Source organism: Ischnura elegans, chromosome 8 (assembly GCF_921293095.1).
Source record: "Ischnura elegans chromosome 8, ioIscEleg1.1, whole genome shotgun sequence".
NCBI classification, from domain to species: Eukaryota; Metazoa; Arthropoda; class Insecta; order Odonata; family Coenagrionidae; genus Ischnura; species Ischnura elegans.
This window is the reverse complement of record NC_060253.1, coordinates 6,731,722-6,752,745: the sequence shown is the minus strand read 5'-3', so window position 1 is coordinate 6,752,745 and position 21,024 is coordinate 6,731,722. Positions and strand designations below refer to the sequence as shown.

Genomic DNA, 21,024 nt, shown 5'->3' with positions numbered 1-21,024 from the left:
ATCAGTAATCTATATCAATCAATTGGAGTGTGGCAGCAGGTACTTCTACACTTGCCTTTAACTCTAAGAGAATGCAAAGGAGAAGAATTGAGGTGGGCATTGTGACTGATTTGACTCTCTGAGTTTTTTTCCGGCGTGGCATTTATTTAATTCCTTTATTTCTATTCGAAGAAAAGAATTCGTAAACCTATCTGTTTGGCAAAATTTTTCTCTCATTTTATCGTTTCTATCGGACCTGGAAATTTGGTTGGGTCCCTAGATGATGTTATCTCGGTTGCTCTGAAGGATATGCGTTTTTAATTGCTCAAGCAATCTAAGCATAGCACGTTGCCTCCGAATCTCTAACGGTTGCGAACATAATATGCGTAAGGTCTTTGTAACGATCTCTGTTCCCTCGTTGTAGTATTTGGCGAATCGTGCTGCTTATCTTTGTTTTTTTATTCAGTTCGAGATTTAAATCTTTTGCGCCGGATCTCATACGCCTACCGCGTACTCGAAGTGCGGCCTGACCAGTGTGAAGTGGATCCTTCAAGGTTTTTACATCTTCGGGAAATCAGGTTAATCAGGGAAATGTTAGGAAGTTTTAAATGAGTTTGGGAAATTAGGATTATGCGTGGGAATCTCGTCCGTGGCGTCAGGGAAAATTTCTGTCACGACGCGCGAATCAGAGGAACCTTTTTTCTGTCGGCTGGCTGTCTTGGATTTTGTGACCATTATTTGACTGGAATATAGGTCACGAGTTAAAGTTTTTCTATTTTTCCGTTGTAAAGAAAGAATGTAATGAACGAATTTGAATATATTTTATGAAGGAATCCTTCCTTAAATTTTTTGGGAATTTGATGTGGGATTGATTCTTTTAACAAACCAGAGATTTCACAGTGTATCAGTGTGTCAAAGGCTCGTTGGAAATATTTGGGCAAAAGTGATGGATGATTTTGTCATATTTTGGTAACACACCGTCCGCGAGGGCTCATAAAGTGCGTGGAAAGATGGTGAGGATCCCACCCACGCCACACTTTACGACACCATCCATTTTCCCTCTGCTACTACCCCTTGCCCTCACCCCCCCCCCTCCTCCCGCCCAACCCTTGGCGTAAATCCTGAAAGGGTCGAAGGGTGGTGTAAGCCACGATCCAGCAGTTTGTCTTGAACTCTCCCCCTCACTCGCCCACCCGCAACGGTTGATCTGCGGGTTGTTTCCGGCGTAAAGCATTTTCGCTGTCTGGCTGAAATGGGATTGGCTGCTCTCTTTAAGTGCGTGCCGCATGTTCCTTCTTACGCGAGTATGATCCCAGTGTCACGTTATCATGTACGCTCCATAATCAAGTTACTCTTCCGTTCACTCATGCTCTGCTACAATCGGAAGCAGTGCATGCTTCTGTAGATGGGAGAAAATAAACTTCTGTGCACACCAAAAATGATGTCATTGCGATAGAGGCCGCGTGGCCCTTCGTAGTCTTCGAGGAACGTATCGCTCACAGCGATTCGGACGAACTGTTTAAGCTAAATACTACTTACTGTAATAGTTCCTCAGAAGCGATTCGTGTCCTCTGATTCATCAAACTGGCACCATACTCAAAAAGTGTCCTCTAAATATACGGCCAGTAGAGTACACATAGTGCCTTAGCCATTACAATACGTCTTTTTTAATTCATCAACTTTATTTCTATTAGTTTTTTGCCGGTTGCCTTTAATTTAGCAATATGTTAGAATCCTCCAGATTATGCGTGAAGCAGCTCTATAATCTCTATTGCTCGTATTTATACTTATCATTTCAAATGAAGTCGTTAATAGTCGAGAAAATATTTGTCTCTTGAATATGTGGAGACGAGGCGGGAACAGAACCAGCGCAGCGGCTGCCTGCTACCGAGTAAGGCTATAACAGAATTTTTAAGTTGTGAGTTTTTTTGGGCACCATAAGTGCACTTCCATGGTCAGCTTCAAAATAAACATAGCGCTCATTTTATCTGAGCAGTAACCAAAAGCCGAGGATATCATTGAACTCATCCTCCCAAATTCAATGATATCGTGGAAAATGAATAAGTGATTGAATTGTATGCATGTGAATGGATTTTTAGGAAGCTTGGTACTTCTCCTCCTTCGACTGTGTTCGACTCACTGGAAATGAGGTTGTCAGTCGATTAGAGGGCATGTAAACAAAAGCTGTCACGTCGGAATCAGAGCCATCGGCGGTAATGCTCTCTGGGATTTAGCCATTTCAACCTCGGTGGCATGCGGGAAAATCTCTCTTGTTTACATTTGAATCGCTAAATGCAGAAAGGCATCATGTCCAATTTGGACGATTTTTCTTTTTTTTCCTTTAAGTTGCTGCTGGGTGCAAGACTAAACGTTTCATAATAAAAGGAAACATGTCAGCTCGGGTGTTATTAGTATGACATGTTCACTTTAAGTTGGAAACGTTAAGTCTTGCACCAATCAACAAATCAAAGAAAAAAAGCTGAATCTTTCAACTTAGACATGATGCCTTTATGCAGTTAGCGATTCATTTACGCGATTGTGTGTGTTCATTCGGCGTAGCTTCCTCCGTGGCGGCGCTCGAAACATTGTCGAGTGATGGTCGAGTGAATCGTCGTCATTGTCATTGGCCTGCGTGTGGCGCCGCTCCCGTGGCGTGGCTTGCCCTTCCCCTCAGGGCGCGGGCGACGATGACTCAAAACTGGGCGTGGAGGAATCCCTCGCCACGAAGAAGACGTTGTTCAGTAGCGCACGCGATTCCATCCACGTCTGACCCAGCCTTTCACTCCATCCGGAATTATGTTCCCCCCCCTGAGATGACCGGGGATCGTATTGGTGTGGTGGCGAGTGTGTTGGCTTCCCACCTCGTGGGCTCGGGTTCAAATCCCGGCGCTGGCAGAGAATTTTCAGAGACCCTGCATGAATATTGTGTGGAGGGCATTTCGAGCGCAACACTTCGTCCGTCGCATGGGACGTTAAGCCGTGGTCCCCTTGGCGCCTCTCGTAAATAGCAGGCTAATGCCGACGCCGGGTTTCTCTCCACCCTTCCTTCCATCCATACTTTTCCCTCATGGCGCAAATGACCTCAGCTGACGTTCCCCTACTCCGAATGCCACCCGAGGTGGGCGGCAAAGTGTGGAGAAGCTGTGCGGATTAATAGCAGAATAAAGTGCACTGTGGAGCACGGAGTGCGGAAGAAGAACACGCCGTGTTGGCCAAATCATGAGACCTAGGTAAATCCTTGGGAAAAAGGTACTTGGCAATTCCAAGACACAGTAGGCATAGTGGCTGTATTGCTATGGCCCACCCGCCGGCCTAAAATCAAGGCATAACTGTACTAATAATGATGACATTATAGAACTGCCCTAATGAGAAGGGTGGAAAATGTCTGTTGTGGACTTAATGAAGCTTAATCAAACATCTATGAAAACCATTAAGAGCTGCGTGGAACTTTCCACTTTTCGTCTTTAAAATATAGGTACAAGTTGTTTTCTTTTGGATTTTATTCATATCTTGAATTGAATTCATCTGCCCAGGGTTCCGAATTCTAGGAACGTACCTATTTATAGCGAAGTTAACGCTTCTCTTACACTTTATATCCGAAGACACTGTTGCACCGAAACACCCAAATACCTTAGTGTAGAACAAAATTTCATGCTCTTTCGAGACGGATTTTTGAAGACATCAAACCAGCAATCAGAGCGCTGCTCCAACAGCCACTAAGCACCCACACTATATATTTATTCATTATTTAATAAATGTCGGACTTCAGTGCACTAATTATTTCGGAGCTGGAAAAAAAGAAATTGTCGTCCAACGATATGAACTAAGGCAAATGGGAGCAAGTGATATTATAAGATGTGACAGATGGCGCTATACATAGGTCCCACACATGGGACATTTTTTAATGTCTGCAATAAAATAATATTAAAATTTTAAACTATATTTTAATGGACTCGCATTCATTCTTAGTTGCCACCAATCTTCTTCTACTTCAGCCAGAAAAAAATGCTCATCCAACGCACACACGAATTGTCATTTATTGTTGATTGTATTAGACGCGGAAAAATAAAGACCCATATATTTCTGTTCTTCGATCCCTCGCCTACTTGTTGAGCTATTCGCTCCGAAAAATGGGCGGCCTTTAACCCTAAGAGACAAGTAAATTACGTCACGAACTCCTGCTGAGCGGTCCACCGTTTCTCAGCCTCTCTTCAGTATCGCTTGGTTCGCTGTTATTTACTCTGCTGTGAGCGTTTAATCGCGTCATTAAACAACGTCTCATCTTCTTACAGCACATCTCTTGTTTTTATGTGGTGAAACTTTGATTTTACACACCTTGACTTTACTTAACTCTTGATTTTACTCATTGATTTCCAAGTTCGGTTTCTTTCTGAACGATTTGATGAGGCGTCACCCTCATGACGTCACTAGCTCAAGAAAATTGGGCGGCAACTTTCAATTTTATTTTAAATTTTAGAAATTAATGGAGGAGAGGGAGACTTTTTTGCCGTAATTTGTTTTGCCTTTCCATCGACCGAATTTTTCTCGAATATTTGTGATTTCGGGTCCTGTTTTTTTACATCTGATAGCGTCAACAGATTTTAATCGATTCAGCACGTCCGATCATGAATTATGATTTCATTTCCTTCGGCTCCTGTGTTTTTCTCATTTTATCAAAGATCGCACGTGGGCCATAGCACTCTCCTTTCTTCGAGAATTCCCGATAATCCATTATCACGGAAAAAATAAATGGTGCGCTGCCTGCCTCCGCGGTAGTTGCATTCCTCTCCTTCCTTCCGTCTTCGCTTCAGAGGTCGTCGCGAGCGAATGGACGGAACGTGATCTGGGCAGGAGAAGAAGGTTATGTGAGCAGCGGACGAATGGATTCACCCGCACTGCCCCAATTGAAAGAGCCGAAGGGGCAGCAAAAATATCGCAGCTTATTCAGTGGAATCACTCAAGATCCATCCACGGTCATCACCAATAAGATTGGTTTTCTTCAGCTCACGGCGGTCTTATCTTTTCAAGTGACGGGCTTTTAGTTTTGCGGTAATTGAAGGTTTATGAGCAGGAGAATATTTTTTTCATTTGATTGGATTCCGTTGATGACAAGGTCGGTTCTATGATTTACTTAATAATGAAGTTTTTTGATGTTTTATCATCGAAGTTCTTCTGCAGTGCTTCTCAAACTGCTTTTGTACCATCGGTTGCACCAACGCTGGACCCTCTATTCGTGGCGTTTTGAAATGAATACCATGGAAAGGTACAATTCTATATATACTATAAAGCCCAAAAGGTGACTCGCATATTTGGATTTGTGTATAACCTCAATCGAGTACTATCTGGAAGTTAATACGCATGAAATATGAGTTTTATCGTGGTCTTTCTTTAGAGATCAAGCAAAAAAAACACGTGAGAATTGAGGGTCCTTCTGCAATTTCCCGCAGTCCTAATAATTAAAGAATAAGTGTATGGCTTAGCTTTGTTATGTTTTTTTTTTAGCGTGTCCAAAAGGTACTCCTTGTTCATTGGAGTTAACGCGTCACTAGTCGACAAGTGAATTCGCGTCGCAAGGCATTAATAGTTTGGATGGTTAGATACGACACGGACTCGTATTGTCGACTACGTCCGTCACGTGCTACTTTGCAGTCGAACTTATTGGGAGCTGGGTCGAACTGTATCAATCCGTTCGATAGAAACGGAACGGAGAGCACCGGAACCTTGGCTGCGTTCTCATGCCGAGTCATGCCATGCCCAGCAAGGAGTGCTTCCCAACGGTTTGCTTCGGCATGAACTCTTTTAAGGAAGTACCGTTCAAGTTCCCTCTTCCCTCATCCTCATGGCTACTCCCGTGTTAGCTTGTGAGGAGTAACAGCACTATGAGTAATAGGGTTCTTTACGAAAGCAAGAAAATGATGAGGCGCATATTATGTTACGTTATCCCAGTAATCGTACAGTTGAGTTGTTGCGAGAAATGTACACGGTGAAGATGCTCTTGTTGTGTGCTCAGCTCCCTCAATACCCGTGCTGATTATAGAGGGATCGTTCATTTATTCACGAAGTCGTAATTTACGGAAGGAGTAAGTAGTAGCAGATGGAAGGGAAAGATAAGTTTTCACAGAAAAAATCTTCTCCCATCGGCCGCACTCTAAGAAGTTTCAAATCTGGAAATGCGAAAAACTTTGGCATTTTCGGATTTTGAGGAAAAGGATGGAATAAAGAAGAGGATTGGGTGATTGGAGGAAGATACAGGCATAGAGTAAGTATATATATATACTTACTCTATGATACAGGCCAAGATAACTTGGGGCGAAATTCGAAGAACCGGCCTCAAGATATTTATGTTCGATGGGAATTATCTTTGGAGCCTCCCATTCACAAGTTTTGATGGATTAACAAGGTATTTTCGAAGTGATTTGTGAATAAAAGGCTCCATTGACAATTCCTTTCGAAAATAAATATCTTAAGGCTCTGGCGTTCACGGAAAAAGTTGGCGCGGAAACTGACCTCGTCAGCGGGAAATTTAGCGCACGGTTTCCTCAGTTTTAGTAATAAGAAAATTTGCCGCAACAATTTGGGACGCTCAGTATATTAAAAATTTGTTTCATGCGCTTTTCATCTGTTCATTTTGTCGACTCAAATCGAGGAGGAAGACATCTCGGGGTGAAAAACAGCATGTGTACGAGTATAATATGGAATGCAGAAGCAAGCTCATAAAAAGGCATCGAGGTAGCTAAGAAACAACAAAACTCTATTTCAGTGCAGTGTCTGCGACATTTTGCTGTCTGTTTTTCAGTTTTATGTTAGTTCTTCTCAGTGCTTTCTTATGGATGCCCCAGAGCTAATTTTTCTTTAAGCGCTTCATTTAATTGTTTTTATAAACCGGCTTTTCTAATCTATGAATGGGCGCCTCCAAAGGCAGGTCGAGGGGGCAGCTTCCCGAAAACTGATTTTGTTGAATATATTTTATCCGAATCTGCTGGGCGTGTTCCCATTTGGGAGCATCTAATAGCGATCCGAAATACGCGATCCCTATATTATAAATACCTATTGCAATCAGTGTTGACCGTGAAGTCCACACCGCCTAAAGGCCTGTTTACACGGTACATTAACACGCACGGGTTAATGTCTAAATTTATGACCACGAGAATGAACGCCAAAATGCACCGTGTAACCAACCAATTTGTGCGAATGCATTCACAGAAAATAGAACCTGTTCTAATTTGGTTCATGCATTCGTACATGTTCCGTTCCGGTCCACAAAAATCATCCATGCAAACAGACATTAACTCGTACGTTTTAATGTATCGTGTAAACAGGCCTTAAGAAACTGGTTGTAAACGAGAACTCTTTGCCATCGTAACGTTAAACAAATGAAAGGTAGCCTAGTGGGTAGAGCGATTGGCTGAGGATCTAAGGGTCTTGGGTTCGCATTCCCTACACCTCAAGCAAAACTCCCCGCTGTGATCCAGGGAAAGGAAATGCCCCTCTACACTAAATGTGTGAATATCTCACGCCTGTGGCTGTCTGGTATGAGCTCTACCCTCTCCTACCCCAACCAACCTTCGGGTTGATGATTGAGAATATCTTTAAATTGATACATCCCAATCTATATTCTGGTTTAACTTATTATGCGCTCTTGAAAAAACGATAAATTTTAGAGACGTTTTCGATATTTAGAGAAAATGTAGGGTATGTATCGGGAAACCATAGTGAGGACATGGGCGTACCCAGCGAGGGGCAGGGGGCTGCCCCCCCCCCCAGAAGCAAAAATCGCAAGTTTTGAAGCAAAATCAGTACCGAATTGAAATGAAAGTATTGAACAAATTTATTTTAACCCACGAAAAATTATGTGTATTAGTACAAGATATGTAACTATAATAAAACTATTTTTTCACATGTTCACAACTTGGCTTAGACCCTCCCCTAGACCATGGCTTGCCCCCGCCCCCTAGACTATGGCTTGCCCCCCTGGTTATGATCCTGGGTACGCCCTTGAGTGAGGAATTCGTTAATGATGCAGATATATTTTTATATGCATACTTAAGATCTCTTTGAAAGCAATTAAAACCTATCCATGGTTGAGTTGCAAGAAAATTACATATAATTCCGGGTAGGCATTTGAGCTAAAATGAGGACGTATGGCTACCCTAATGTTTGTTTAAAAAAAGTCAACTTTTTGGATTTTACAGTCAAATTTTGAAATTTTCTAGAGGTCCGTCTCCTTTGCCGAAGACCTCGTCGTGGTCAATGGAAAATGTTAAGTGTTGTGGAATAAGTTAAATGTACGTGTCGTGGGTACAAACCACCTTCGAATCCTATAATTTGACGAACCCAAAAAGTGGCGTAAATGTAGATTCTGATATTGGAGTGTGGAAGCAGGGCTCCCTCTCCTCTGACGCGTATTAAGGCTGATAGTGCTTACAGTGAGTGCAGTGACTTATAAGATGTTCAATGGATAACTCTAGGGGGGCAATATAAATTTGCGGTTGCGTTAACTGATTTTAAACTAGGACACACTTTCATATTTTATGTTTTAACATACACCAATAGGGTGGTTTCCTATTATTTTTTTACTGCCTAAATTGATAGATTATTACTCCTGGAGTACGTATTTCACGCTTTTAGATTTTTAAATTACGATATCTATTTTTCGCGATTAAATGAAAAGTGAAAATTTTCAAGCGCGCGAAAACGCGACGGGTAAATATGAATGCCGGGAAAACTCCCGTGTGACGTCGTTCTGGTTCCCGCTGCCGCAAGTGACGTGACCTTGGGGCGAGACTCTGAGCGCTGATACGACGCAGGATACTAACATGTAGCAGAGTACCATGCTAGCTGGTAGCGCTTGGCTTAAATAAGGATTATTAATACCTTATCAAACGAAGGAAACTTTCCTACCTTAGCCAGTTTTAATAGGTGATATTTAAGGACGTTTCCCTGAGCTCTGTGCCTCATGCATGCATTAGTAACCTCAGACGATGTAAAACTCCTATCTACTCGTATAGAAACTAGGTCCCTGCGACGTCACGTGGAGTGGCATCGCATGGGCGCCAATCTGGCCTTTTTCAAATGAGGATAAAATTGACCCTTGCCATTCGTCTAAATCGGTATTTCTAATACCAAATAATTTGCATATTATGAATACACTAATGGTGGGTAACGAATCGCAACCAATGCCTTTCGTTTTCTTTGATGAAGGAAACTACCCTATTATTATAATAGTGAAGATCTGACTGATTAAATATGACCTCAGTCACTCATATATTACCAATTATGATATCCTGCACTCGTGTAATACCAGAAGTCCTTAATTTTGAACCGGAATAAATTTCAACTACCAAAATCTACACTCATAGAAATAAATAAATGAGTACTACTTGCAGCACAAATTATTTCGTTAAGAAATTCGTAAGCAGAAACCGCGATTCCTGCACAGCGATTAGCCTTGCCATTAATTGCCCAGTGATCACAATGAAACCGACGTGAAAAGCCGAGAAAAATGGGGATAAAAATTATGTTAATGTGCTAGCGGGTGGACCATAATCGAACTCCTATCCTATCATCGCTGTTAATAATCTATGGGTCTTCACAAAGTTGATTATTTTCCACGGAGTTTCTCTAAGTTACGTATGCCACCATTATGTCAAAAGATCGAATAATAATCGTCAATTATTTTCTTCCGGTGTTGGGGATGGAAACGGTAAAACTTGGAGATCCTGTGAACTATGCTTGTGGATATGCTCCAGGTGGGACCCATTTATACATTCTGATTGGTCAACTTCTGTCTTGAGTATTCGTTCACAGCATTGCGAACGCGACGGCTCTGCATCATACTTGGCTTTCGATTCCACTCGGTAAGGATGGCAGGGGTTACGGAGCAATCATTCGCGATCTAATAGCGAGTCCAACCATGAAAAAAAGAATGTATCTTTAAAAAGAGAGAGAGAAAAGAATCTTTAAAAAAATGTTAAAAATTGCTACTTGGGATGAAAAAAATTAAGAAAATGAAAAAACAGGGCAATATATAAACTATGTAAAATTGCGCGAAAGTCCAACCATGAAAAAAAGAATATATGTTTAAAAAAGAGAGAGAGAAAAGAATCGAAAGGGAAAAAAGTCGATATGTTAAAAATTCCTACAAAATTATTTTATTGTAAAAAAACGCTATCGTAACATTATTTTATGTAAAAATATTTAAATAGTAAATTTATAATGTTCTTATGTTTTTTCTTTCATAGCCCTGATGATGGTTTTAAATAAACAAACGTTACATACGTTGACCTTCACTCCAAGAAATATTTTAACATTAATTAAATGATGTCAAGATAAGGAAAAGAAAAAAAATAATTAAAAATTACTACTTGGGATGAAAAAAAAATAAAATAATTTAAGAAAATGAAAAATAAAACGGCAAAAATAAAATCTGCAAAAAAGATAATTTTTCTGATATTTTCAGTCTATCAATGTTTTAAAGTGTTTTCAATCTAGGGTTAAGTTTCTGCTGGGGCGAAAACTACACGCAACGCATTTTTTTGTAAACTAGCTGGTAGATGTGCAAGGGCGTAACCAGGATCAAAACTAGAGGGAGGCAAGCCGGGGTCGTTCAGATTGTGACACAGAAAAGGCTATCGAAACCAAAATTTCAAAAAAATTATAACAGCTCTTTATTAGATTCTATAATTATTTTATCAGAAAAAATATTTTTATTTTTATTACATGTTTTATACTAAAATCACTTTTTTTGGATTTAAAGAAAAAATTTCAAAAATTTCTTTGGACTTCATTTAATTTTGCTTCTAGCTGCCCCACGCTAGGTACGCCCATGTAGTGGTGAATTCCTGAAACGGCCCTGCGGTGCTTCGAATGGCGTGAGGAAAAAGAAGAGGGAAGAAATTTTTGATGAAAATGAAGGTGTATGTCTGCATGCGGCGGCCATGTCCTCGCGCGTCATTCATTAAACTAATTCAGATTATGGTAGTTGATTTGGAGGGGAGTCCTGAACCCTGATATGAAGTGCATTTGCGTCGGCACCACCCGCAGTTATTTTTCCGGGTGCGAATGCCCTCTAGCGGGAAAGTTCGCGTTGCGCGTGAACGTGAGGAGGAAGGATGAATCAGGCGCTGGTCGTCTCCCATGAGGCGACGCAGACGGACCAACTCCTTACTTCACCGCTCCGTCGATCCTTAGCGGGGCGATGAATCAGCGGCGCGAGGAGGAGGGGGCCGCATCAGCTGGTCTCTCTCTCTCGCTCTCTGGGAATCGTAATAAAAAAAAGCGAATGAAACTCGCCGTGGCGAACGAGTTCAACCCCTTGTGGTTATGCCCCACCTCGGCTCACTCTAGGGCGGCTGGGTTGCCAATTTTCCTGGGTTATGCAAGAACGTTCCTCTCACAATCAGTCGCTTTACTTCCCGCGTGCTCACGTTTTGGAACGGACGTATTTTTTCATTCAATTTATTTCCATTTCAAAGAAAAAAAGGCGCGGTACGTTTCCGCTCGACTATCTTCGTGAATACCTCCAAGGAGGGAATCTTTGAGACTCAGTGGTGGGAAGGAGCAAGAAAGAAGAGGTAGTGATTGAGCACTTAATGGATAGGATTTTTAAAAATGTTTCTTGCCGTTTGAGCGGTATTTTTTGGCTTGGATAGGGCTGGTCGAAATGCTCTTCTCTATTATTCTGAGCGCTTTTGGAAGCCATCAACCGGTTGCATTGAATTTGTCACGCTAGCTGGAATTTCGCCCTCCGCCCAAACCCTCCTTTCACCTCTGATCTCTCAGCATTATGGGTCGTGCACTAAATATGTTACCCGCCCCCCTTTTCAATGTCAACCATTTTTCCTCCCACCCCCAAGACTAGTTACACATTCCCCAGTCATGAAACTCTCAATTATAAATATTTTTTTGATTTTGCTGGTGGTTTTCATGTTATCACGAGCGTCCCTGAAAATTTTAATTTCTTAGAGACATTCAATAGAGAGAGTTCAATCACATTTTATTCAAAAATAGGCAATGACCGATCAAGGGGAGAGTATTTTCTGGAGAAATTGTAGTTTATGGAAAAATTGGAAAGATGGTAATTTGTTTGAGATTGTTCCTCCATATAAGTTTTTATCTCATCAACCCTATTTTTATCTCACGTTTTATCTTATCAACCATAATAGGTACCATTTTTTGCAAGTCTCTTGTATTCGTACTTGTGTTAATTTTATCTCCTGCAGTGCCTGAGTGTGCCACTGTTGAGAAACCGATTGTATGCAAATAAAAATGTTTTGAAATGGCACGCAAGTCAGCATGTCAGCATGAATGTATGGAAGAACCTGCAGAAAGAGCCACCAGTGGTCACCTCTTTGCACCATACAATTTTCCATCCTTTCAGCGGCTATTTGTCGAGTTGCTCAGAATTTCTTTCCATGGGTCTATAGGTGACCCATTCCTCGAGAAATTACAAACATCCTTCGGGAGAAAAATATTTGTTGCTATTCTCCTTTGATGAACTGCTTTTATATCAGTTCACTCTCTATCCAACTCGTGCTTGCTTGGTTATGATGGCCTGCCTATGCTTTAAATAATTTCTAAAAGTTGATTTTACTTGACGTGTTGCCCGTATTCAGGTGATAAAATAACTTCAAATATTTCCGAGCGCATACAATGGACTTCCATTGATGTCATATTTGCTGTGGTTTCCCTCAGCAGTGGCTTACCTATTCATCCCCTTTCTCTCTTCACTGTCGTTAAAGGGAACCTCCCCCATCCCTTCTCTGAAACCATCACATTCATCCTCCATTTATGAATGCCATTATTTCTTCTCCCACTTGAGTTACTAGATTCTCAGGGGCACTTTAAGTGTGTGGAGCATGGTTGAATTTGAGAATTTATCACCACTCTCATGGACTGCCACGTATTTCCTCTGTGATTTTTAAGGCGTGGGAGTGAGATTGTTTGGTTCCATATCTAATGTTCAATTTCTTGTATTACAGGTTTACTCTCCATGCCGTCTCTTCATTCTTACTGCCAAAGTCCCAACTCGGGTAAGAATATTTTTCTCAATCATTGTTATTTAAGCTAAGATAACTGTAAAGAACCAACGCTGACAGAACCTGCATAGCAATGATGAATTTAGCTAAATGCAATTTGGTTTTAAAATAAGATATGTGCCTCTTGAGGCAGGCTTTTGGGGATGTTTTTAGTAATCGTGTGTGTGATGAGTTGAGCCTTGCTATTAAGGTTTGAACTTACAAAGTAGAGCAGCAATGAATTCATAATTGCAATGAAGCTATAAAGCATCAAGGCTGCTAGCATGAATGATAATGCATGCAAAAGTCAACAAATAACCAACATCCCCCTAAAATTAATTAACCTTTATCAGCCTCTGAAATTAATTGCGTAGCTTGGAAATATGCTACTAAATAGTTTTTTTTTTAATTTCCATCTTAATGTCATTTGTTATCCTTTGTGATGGTATTATTTTTTAATTCATGAAAATTACTTGTTAATTTTTGTTTTGTTTTCAGATTGATATCCACTTTCACTATCTGGAAATCCAAGCTGTTGAGAGCAAGAGACCTAATCAGGTTAGTATTTTAACTCAATTTTTATTCAAATGACTTTAAAAAATTGGGGTATTTTGGGAAGGATAAATTCATCTCATTTTGAGTTTATCTGAGGAAAATATCATGTGCAACCCATGAAGTTATTTTTGTTGAAATAAGACTTTAAAAAGAAAAGAAAAGCCAACGAGCACCAATGCTCATGAAGAGTTTCAAATTGAGCTCACTGTTTATAGCTTCATCAGCATCTCCTATAGTTCTCAGCTTGTGCATGTAGATATGTATTCAAATCCACATCCTCTTCATGAATGTTTGAAATTCTGCAGTTTAATCTTACTGTACATTATTTGACTGTGTATTACTCCTTCATTCAAAGGAATTGTTTTTTCTTTGTTAATGGTTTGGTTGTGATTTATTAGGCATACATGTGTCATATCCTTCACCTAACAGTTTTTTTTTTTTTTGAGCTGTAGACTTTCATGTGTGTGGTTGTACATGAACTGCATTACTGGGTGGCGAAGGTTTTTTCTTTTTTAAGAACCCTAGGCTCACAACAAAGGGTTCACTCAAAGCAGCATAAATTTTACAAGGCACCTACACATTAACTTTCTTGATCAGTAATGTTACTTTGTTGATATTACAGAGTAAATGATGAGAAAGGCCATGTGAGAAGTTTCTTCTTTATCTCAAATTTCTGTGAAGCTAGTTTCTTGATTGACTGAATTAATCATCAACAGGGTGTAGAAGAGGTGTTAACCTACTGAGGGATAGTCAAAGAGTCTATTACCCCTGGCTGGTTTACTCTGCGCATTGATGATCACTTAAGTCTATTAAAAAAACTGGTTTTCGAGATGTCAATCCTTTTCCAACTTTTAATAGCATCTTGTCAGTGTATTCATTCATGTTGAGGCATTGTACAATTAGTCTTTAATTTTTGATTGCAATGGTAAACATGTTTTTGGGTGGTACTCTGAGAGTGTCAATGTCTTATTTCAGCTGAGTTTCACCGTTGGGGACAAGGTTTACTCATTCCAAACGGTTGCTCCACCTACCGTACCAGAGGAGGGTGGCAGCCCGTGCAGCACTGCAGGCTCACCCTCAGCCGATGTGGAAACAATGGTGCTAACGCTCGCTTCGGCCCTCAAGAGCATCTTCCCCACCGTGCCTCTCGAGTGAGTCACACGCTCATCCCCCCTTCCACTCATTCACTCATACTTGCTCTCCTGTTCAATAATTTCATCTATCAACGCTATCACCATACCATTATCATTTTTGGTAACTCTCCGAAATCCTCTTGGAGTTGCCTGCGGTCATTATAACTGCTCTAATACTTTGTAGTAGCAAAAATCAAATGAAGTACATAATTGAATATATTTTTACCGTCTCCCAAGTTGAAAGAAGATGTATTTAATATGTAGTCCCTCTCCTTGTCTTGCACCTGGGGATTAAAAAATCATGGCTGTATTTCAAAGTTCAATGTTGGAAGACTTTATTTGGTAGCCATATTCACTAATACCAAGTGCTAACAATTATGCATACTTCCGTACACATAATTGTCTGTCTTGCAAAATAATGGTATATCTCTTTTCAATCAAATATCCAACATTTGGGGTAAAAATTGCTTCATGTCATTGAGACAAAGGATAAAATTGGAAGAAAAAATGCAAGCTTATCTATGTAAGATGAATGGATACCATGGATAATGAAAATATGTAACATGGAATGAAGCCATGTGTGGTACACCACACTGCAGAAGCAGGTATTAATGTGAACTCTGACTACTCCAGCCAATTAAGGTATTAGGTCTCCTCCCTCTCTCTCTTGTAAATTAAAGGCTTCAGCTGTAAAAATTTAACTTGAATAATTAATTCCAACATTTTTTGTTCTATTTAATGAAATATATATATACATATATATATATATATATATATTCAATGTTTTGCAGAAATGCGATGCACCGTAGCACATAATATGAATGTTCAAAAACACAGTCACTAAACATAGACACACAAAAAAAAAGGAAAACACTCACACGAAAAATAAAACTGAAAGACTTTCGTGGTTGTAGCCGCTTCATCAGTCAAGGAGAGAATTGACTGATGAAGCGGCGACAACCGCGAAAGTCTTTCAGTTTTATTTTTCGTGTGAGTGTTTTCCTTTTTTTTTGTGTGTCTATGTTTAGTGACTGTGTTTTTGAACATTCATATATATTATATATATGGATATGTAGTGCTTTCACAGGTGTGTTCTTTTTTGATGTGTATCATGGTGAGTAAAAGCATTATTGTGGCATGTAAATATATGATCATAAACAGTCAATGAAAGTATGATTTTTTAAAATGTATTCTTTTTCCATTTGTTTTAATCAGTTGATGTGAAAATCACATTAAACTGGTGTATTTGACTAATCATTGTATTGCTGCATGCAAAATGTCACCCTCTATTTACTTGTGATGATGATTTTTTAATACAGGCATTTATGTTCAAGATATTGAGAATCATACTTCCTGTCCCCATTCCAACATTGAGCTTCTTTCTTCCATTCATTTTAAGGCCTATACCGTTTCAATCTGTCCATTAATCATGTTATTTTCCTCCCCTTCCACTACCTATCTTAACGCAGTTTTTAAACATCCCCTCCCCGCTAAGTACTCACTCTATCTATCCAGTGGCATAGCAAGGGGGGGGGGGTTCAGGGGGTCCGGACCTCCACCCCATCCCCCGAAATATAAAATCACACTTACACTGTATCACAAAATAAAACCAAATATTGAAAAATCATGAATTTACAAATATTTATTTGAAAAATTAAGTTTTTTCGATTATAAAAAGTGTTAAAATTAGTTAAAAACCCTCTACTAAGTAACCTGATTTTTAAAAATTCCCAAAATTCAAAAATTCACTTCCTGACAAAATTCGTGGCTACGCCACTGCATCTTTCTCCTCCGTATTTCTGGTAAAAGTTCCCCCTCCTCACCCACCTGGTCCACCAATTATGTAATTATGTATTCCCTTTCCCCTCCTCACATGCTAACCTATCTACTTAAGGACCTATTCATATAGCAAGTCACATGCTAGTTAATTGTACATATTTTTTTAGCTTTTTTTTAGGAATTTCTTATTCATTCTTTTTATTGCCCTACATTTTAAAGTTTTCTTTCCTCTTTTCTTATCATGAAATCGTATTACCCAGCATAAAAGTGGCTAGTTGGATATAGTGTTTAGTATTCTACTTGTTCCGTAGACATGGAGCATTTTGCGAGTTGCCCACGCCTATCTTACCTCACAAATTGGACATCCCTCTTCAGTTCACATTAAGATTTGCTCCGTTTCATTACATGTATCTATAAATCCTATTCCTCTTCTTTCTCCTCCCTCGCTTGCCAAGCGTTCTCCCCTCCAGAAAGGATTTTAACTCCCTCCCTCCTTAGTATGTACTTTCTCCATCCAAACCCTCCGTCTCCTCTGCATATCATCATCTCCCCTTGCCCACCATGTCAAACACTTCCTCCTCCTCTCCATCCATTCCACCATCTCCATTCTCCTCTGGACTTGATCTTGAATGGCTCCAGATGAGATTCTTCACCATCCTTTTATTTAAACTCTTATTTAATAACCCTGTTTTGAGCTCTCCAATTCAAAAGAGTCTCATTTACTGAACATTCTCTTCCAAGCTTTAAAAAATGTGATCAAATCCCTGACTAAACCCAGTTCACTCATTTTAACTCAGTTTGATTTTCTCTGTTGTATTTTTTTTTCTCGCAGGCACATAATAAGAAAAGTTGATTTGGGTCCCAACGAGGGTGCTAGAAGACTGCTGAGTACTATTCATGGAGGCGAGACCGTGTTGGGTGGTCGCTACATCAAGGGTGATGCGCGCAATGGAGGTGCTGGAGGAAACGCTCCCAGTTCGAGTGGGGTGGGCCCATGTGGGGGGTTTTCTACTCAATACGCATGCATGTGCGATTACCACAACATGCCGTACAGGGATGAAGTGGCATGGGTGGGTATTTATCTATGCTTTGCGTCTTGAACTATGTACACACGAAGGTTGGGAATGTATTTCTGATAGATTTACATTACATTAGCATGGAATAGATTTCATACAGTCCTCTGGGAATATATGCCTAAAAGTAGCATTACAGTGTACATAATATTTTGAATTGATAACAAGAAAAACTTTAGATAAATAACAAAATTTACGATAAATAGACTCAATAAAGAGATCGTGCTAAATCTATCCTGGGAGTAAAAATAATAAATTTGATTTCTCCTGTTAAAGGTAATTAGTTATTTAAACTTGAATGATTTCACAGGCATCAGCAATTCTATATTTTGTTGGGAATAAGTTCAAGTATGAGTGAAGTATGGAACATTGTAGTTTTGTATGATGGTAAGTGAGGTTTAAATGATTCATTCCATGTTATCATGATTATGTTTTTGAGCTGGTACTGAAGTAGTTCATTTTAATATTTTGATTCTTTGTTTTTGGTGCAGGAAAATAAAAATATTTAAAGGAGTTAATTTCCATCTACATGAAATATTCAGTCAGTTTACCCTATGGTGCAATGTGTCCGTCTCAGCAAAGATGTAATGTTAATCGAATGTACGAATCCTGTGACTGTTGCAACTTAAGATTCACTTTGTTTGTTAGATTGCTCAAGTATAGAATAAAATACTCTAAATGAGGACAAATGGTGTTTGAAAACTTTAAAGGAAAATGTTTTGAGGTAATTTTTAAAATGTATTGTTTGTCGTATACTGTACACTATTTACTCTGTAATGTATTGTGTCTATTTAACCGTGCCAAAACAGACTGTTTTTCATAAGACATAATTTCCAAATCGAGGATGGAATTTATCTGAGGAATAACTATTTAAATGATTGATTTTTGACTCTTTTTTAGAGAAAGTAAATGTCCTTTAACCTGTGATTTGTCTTTGCATTGGTAATTGCTGATCAGACTAATTTTATTGAAATATTTAAGGAGGAATAATACATAAATTTGCTTCTATAAAAGCCACTTAAATGTCATGTAAATGGTGCTTGTTTTCATGCGTGCTATTCTATTAGAAATTGTTTGGAGTTGAATGAAATGACATCTTTCTTAGTTTAATTACTAAATCATTCCTTATTAATTTTCCACTTTTGCTTTTTATTATCAATTCTGCACCACCTCAATTTTTTACATGAGTGGCCATCGCTGTAAAAGTTTTACGTCCTAGCATAAACAACCTGAGTGTGTTTTATTTTGATGATGGCATATCATGAAATCTAGATTATTGGTGGTAATTATATGACCTTCTTAGTTGAAAGTTTCCTGTACTGATACACTTTCTTTTTCACAGGACGTGGACACCATTTATTTATCTCACGACACCCGGGAGTTAAGCCTCAAGGATTTTGATCACCTTGACCAAAAGTATGTAATTAGTGGATTTTTTAACATCGAGTAGATATTTCTACGTACATATTCTGAAGTGGCATGCCCAGGTTGCATGTTAATATTGTAATTCTAGTGTAATTTCTGATGGTGCGATGTTTTCATCCCTCTTTTTACAATTGCAATATGAGGATTGATTTGACATCAGTTTTGTTGGAATGATCTCATTCTTTATGCAGGCAACTCCTGATTATCCATGCTTACGACTGACCTAAATTGGTGCAGAAAAATTAATGACATGAATTGATAAAAATATGAAAAATGTATTGTGTCATGATTAATCTCTGAGTTGCTTGAAAATTTTGCTTATAAAAGGAATTAAATGTTTCCTTTTTAATTTTACAATGATAGTTTAATTTAATCTTTCATGAAAATCCTGGATGGCGTAAATGATATTTTTTGTAGAGTTATCATATTGGTTCTAACTCTTAGTTTAAATTTTTCAGAGACCTGGTTCCCATAATTAGTGCTTTGGAGCATAACACTTGGTTTACCAAATTACGTGCTAGTAATATAAAACTTTCCCATGAAGCCCTGGAAAGAATTCTTCATGTAATGAAGAAATCACTTAGTATTGAAGAGCTTCATTTGGACAATCTTGGTGTGAGATGGTGAGATAAAATTTCACTTGCAGAAATCGATGTACATCAATTTTTTTGGGCAATTTAATAATACTCTATGTTATAATTGATTAAATTTTTCCAATATTTGTGGCAGATTAACACGTTGCGTACCGGGGTATTTGAATTCCTAGGAACGCCGATTCTGGGTGGAGGTGTTGAGATTGGAAATATGTGCCTATTAGGGCGTAATGCCTTTGGTTTAAACATGGTTAAAAAGCTAATGTTTAGAATATAACTTTACCCAATCAAACGTAATGATGCATCAATTTATTATGAATAACGAACAACAACTGAAAATGTACTAACGAATACGTATTGTACGCTTTAAAATTGTTTAGGTTGATGCGCCTAAATGATGAGAATTTTCGGTATGTCCAGAAGGTTCGGGAAAAAAATGACGAGAATTCTCGCCATCCGTACGCAACGTGTTAAGGGGGAAGTGGTGGTGTGATCTTAGAGTTAGAATTAGTAGAGGGAAGGTAGACAGCAATTTTTTAGGTAATCATGTGTACCTATCGCATGATATGGGAAATTTACAAATCAAGCAGCCTGGTAGGAAAAATTAGATGCATATCACAACAAAATTGAATATATTAAAATACTTTACTTGCCTATGAAAGGTCACAGAGCTTCCCTGGAATGATTTTTCTGGGCACTCAAATGCACAGAAATAGTCCAACATTTTGCTAATCGTATGCAAGTCACATGACCCAATGCCACCACACCGTTGAGACGCTTGATGGTTAAGTTGAGGCTAAAGTATTGACGTCATCCACCCTCTACTCTTATTTGTACTCAACTGGTGTGATGTGCTCAACAAGCAATGTTTATAGATAATGGGAGAGTATCTAAAAGCCACATGCATATAAGAAGTCACATTAGCACTGATAGGCATTGCATACCACCTCGGCACCTGGGAAAGTAGTGAATCTTGCTTCCCCCTTCCAAAACAATGACCCCAATCTGCCCCTTTCCTCCATTTATATTTAGCGGCAGACTCTTGGATTAGGGTCAGGAGAAAGAGGTGGAAACTTGTTCACTATTACGGAAGATTTATCTAACTGTCATACTCAAAATCATGAATGTTTAAACGTCAAGTGCTATTGGGGGCTATGATTTCAAAGCATAATGATAAATTCAAAATTTCTCATTGAAATCCAAATTATATTATTAAGAAAAACTGAATTTAACTAAATAAGATTGTTATCTACTGATTATGAGTGTCTTCCATCCTGTTCCATTGATAGGGTGAGTTGTTTAGTCAATGTAATTTAATGAAGACAATGAAAATAATATTAAATCATCTAGCAGGATTTAATTATTCATTTTAATGCTTCTTTTGCTGTTTATTTGGGTTAAATCTTTCATTTACTGTGCAATCCATAATATGTATTTCTCTTTAAACTTAGAGTAATATACTCAGATTTTA

General features: G+C 39.0%; 1 protein-coding gene across 6 annotated transcripts in view; it reads left to right on the top strand.

The window, feature by feature from the left end:
* Positions 1-21,024, top strand: part of LOC124164382 (F-actin-uncapping protein LRRC16A) — a 201,266-nt gene that overhangs the window by 115,806 nt on the left and 64,436 nt on the right. For all 6 annotated transcript variants that reach the window (XM_046541694.1, XM_046541692.1, XM_046541697.1 and 3 more), the window contains exons 3-8: positions 12,960-13,010; positions 13,494-13,553; positions 14,526-14,701; positions 17,295-17,532; positions 18,878-18,951; positions 19,419-19,583. In XM_046541694.1, coding sequence (XP_046397650.1) covers positions 12,960-13,010; positions 13,494-13,553; positions 14,526-14,701; positions 17,295-17,532; positions 18,878-18,951; positions 19,419-19,583 — 764 coding nt within the window. The remainder of the gene's footprint in view (positions 1-12,959; positions 13,011-13,493; positions 13,554-14,525; positions 14,702-17,294; positions 17,533-18,877; positions 18,952-19,418; positions 19,584-21,024) is intronic.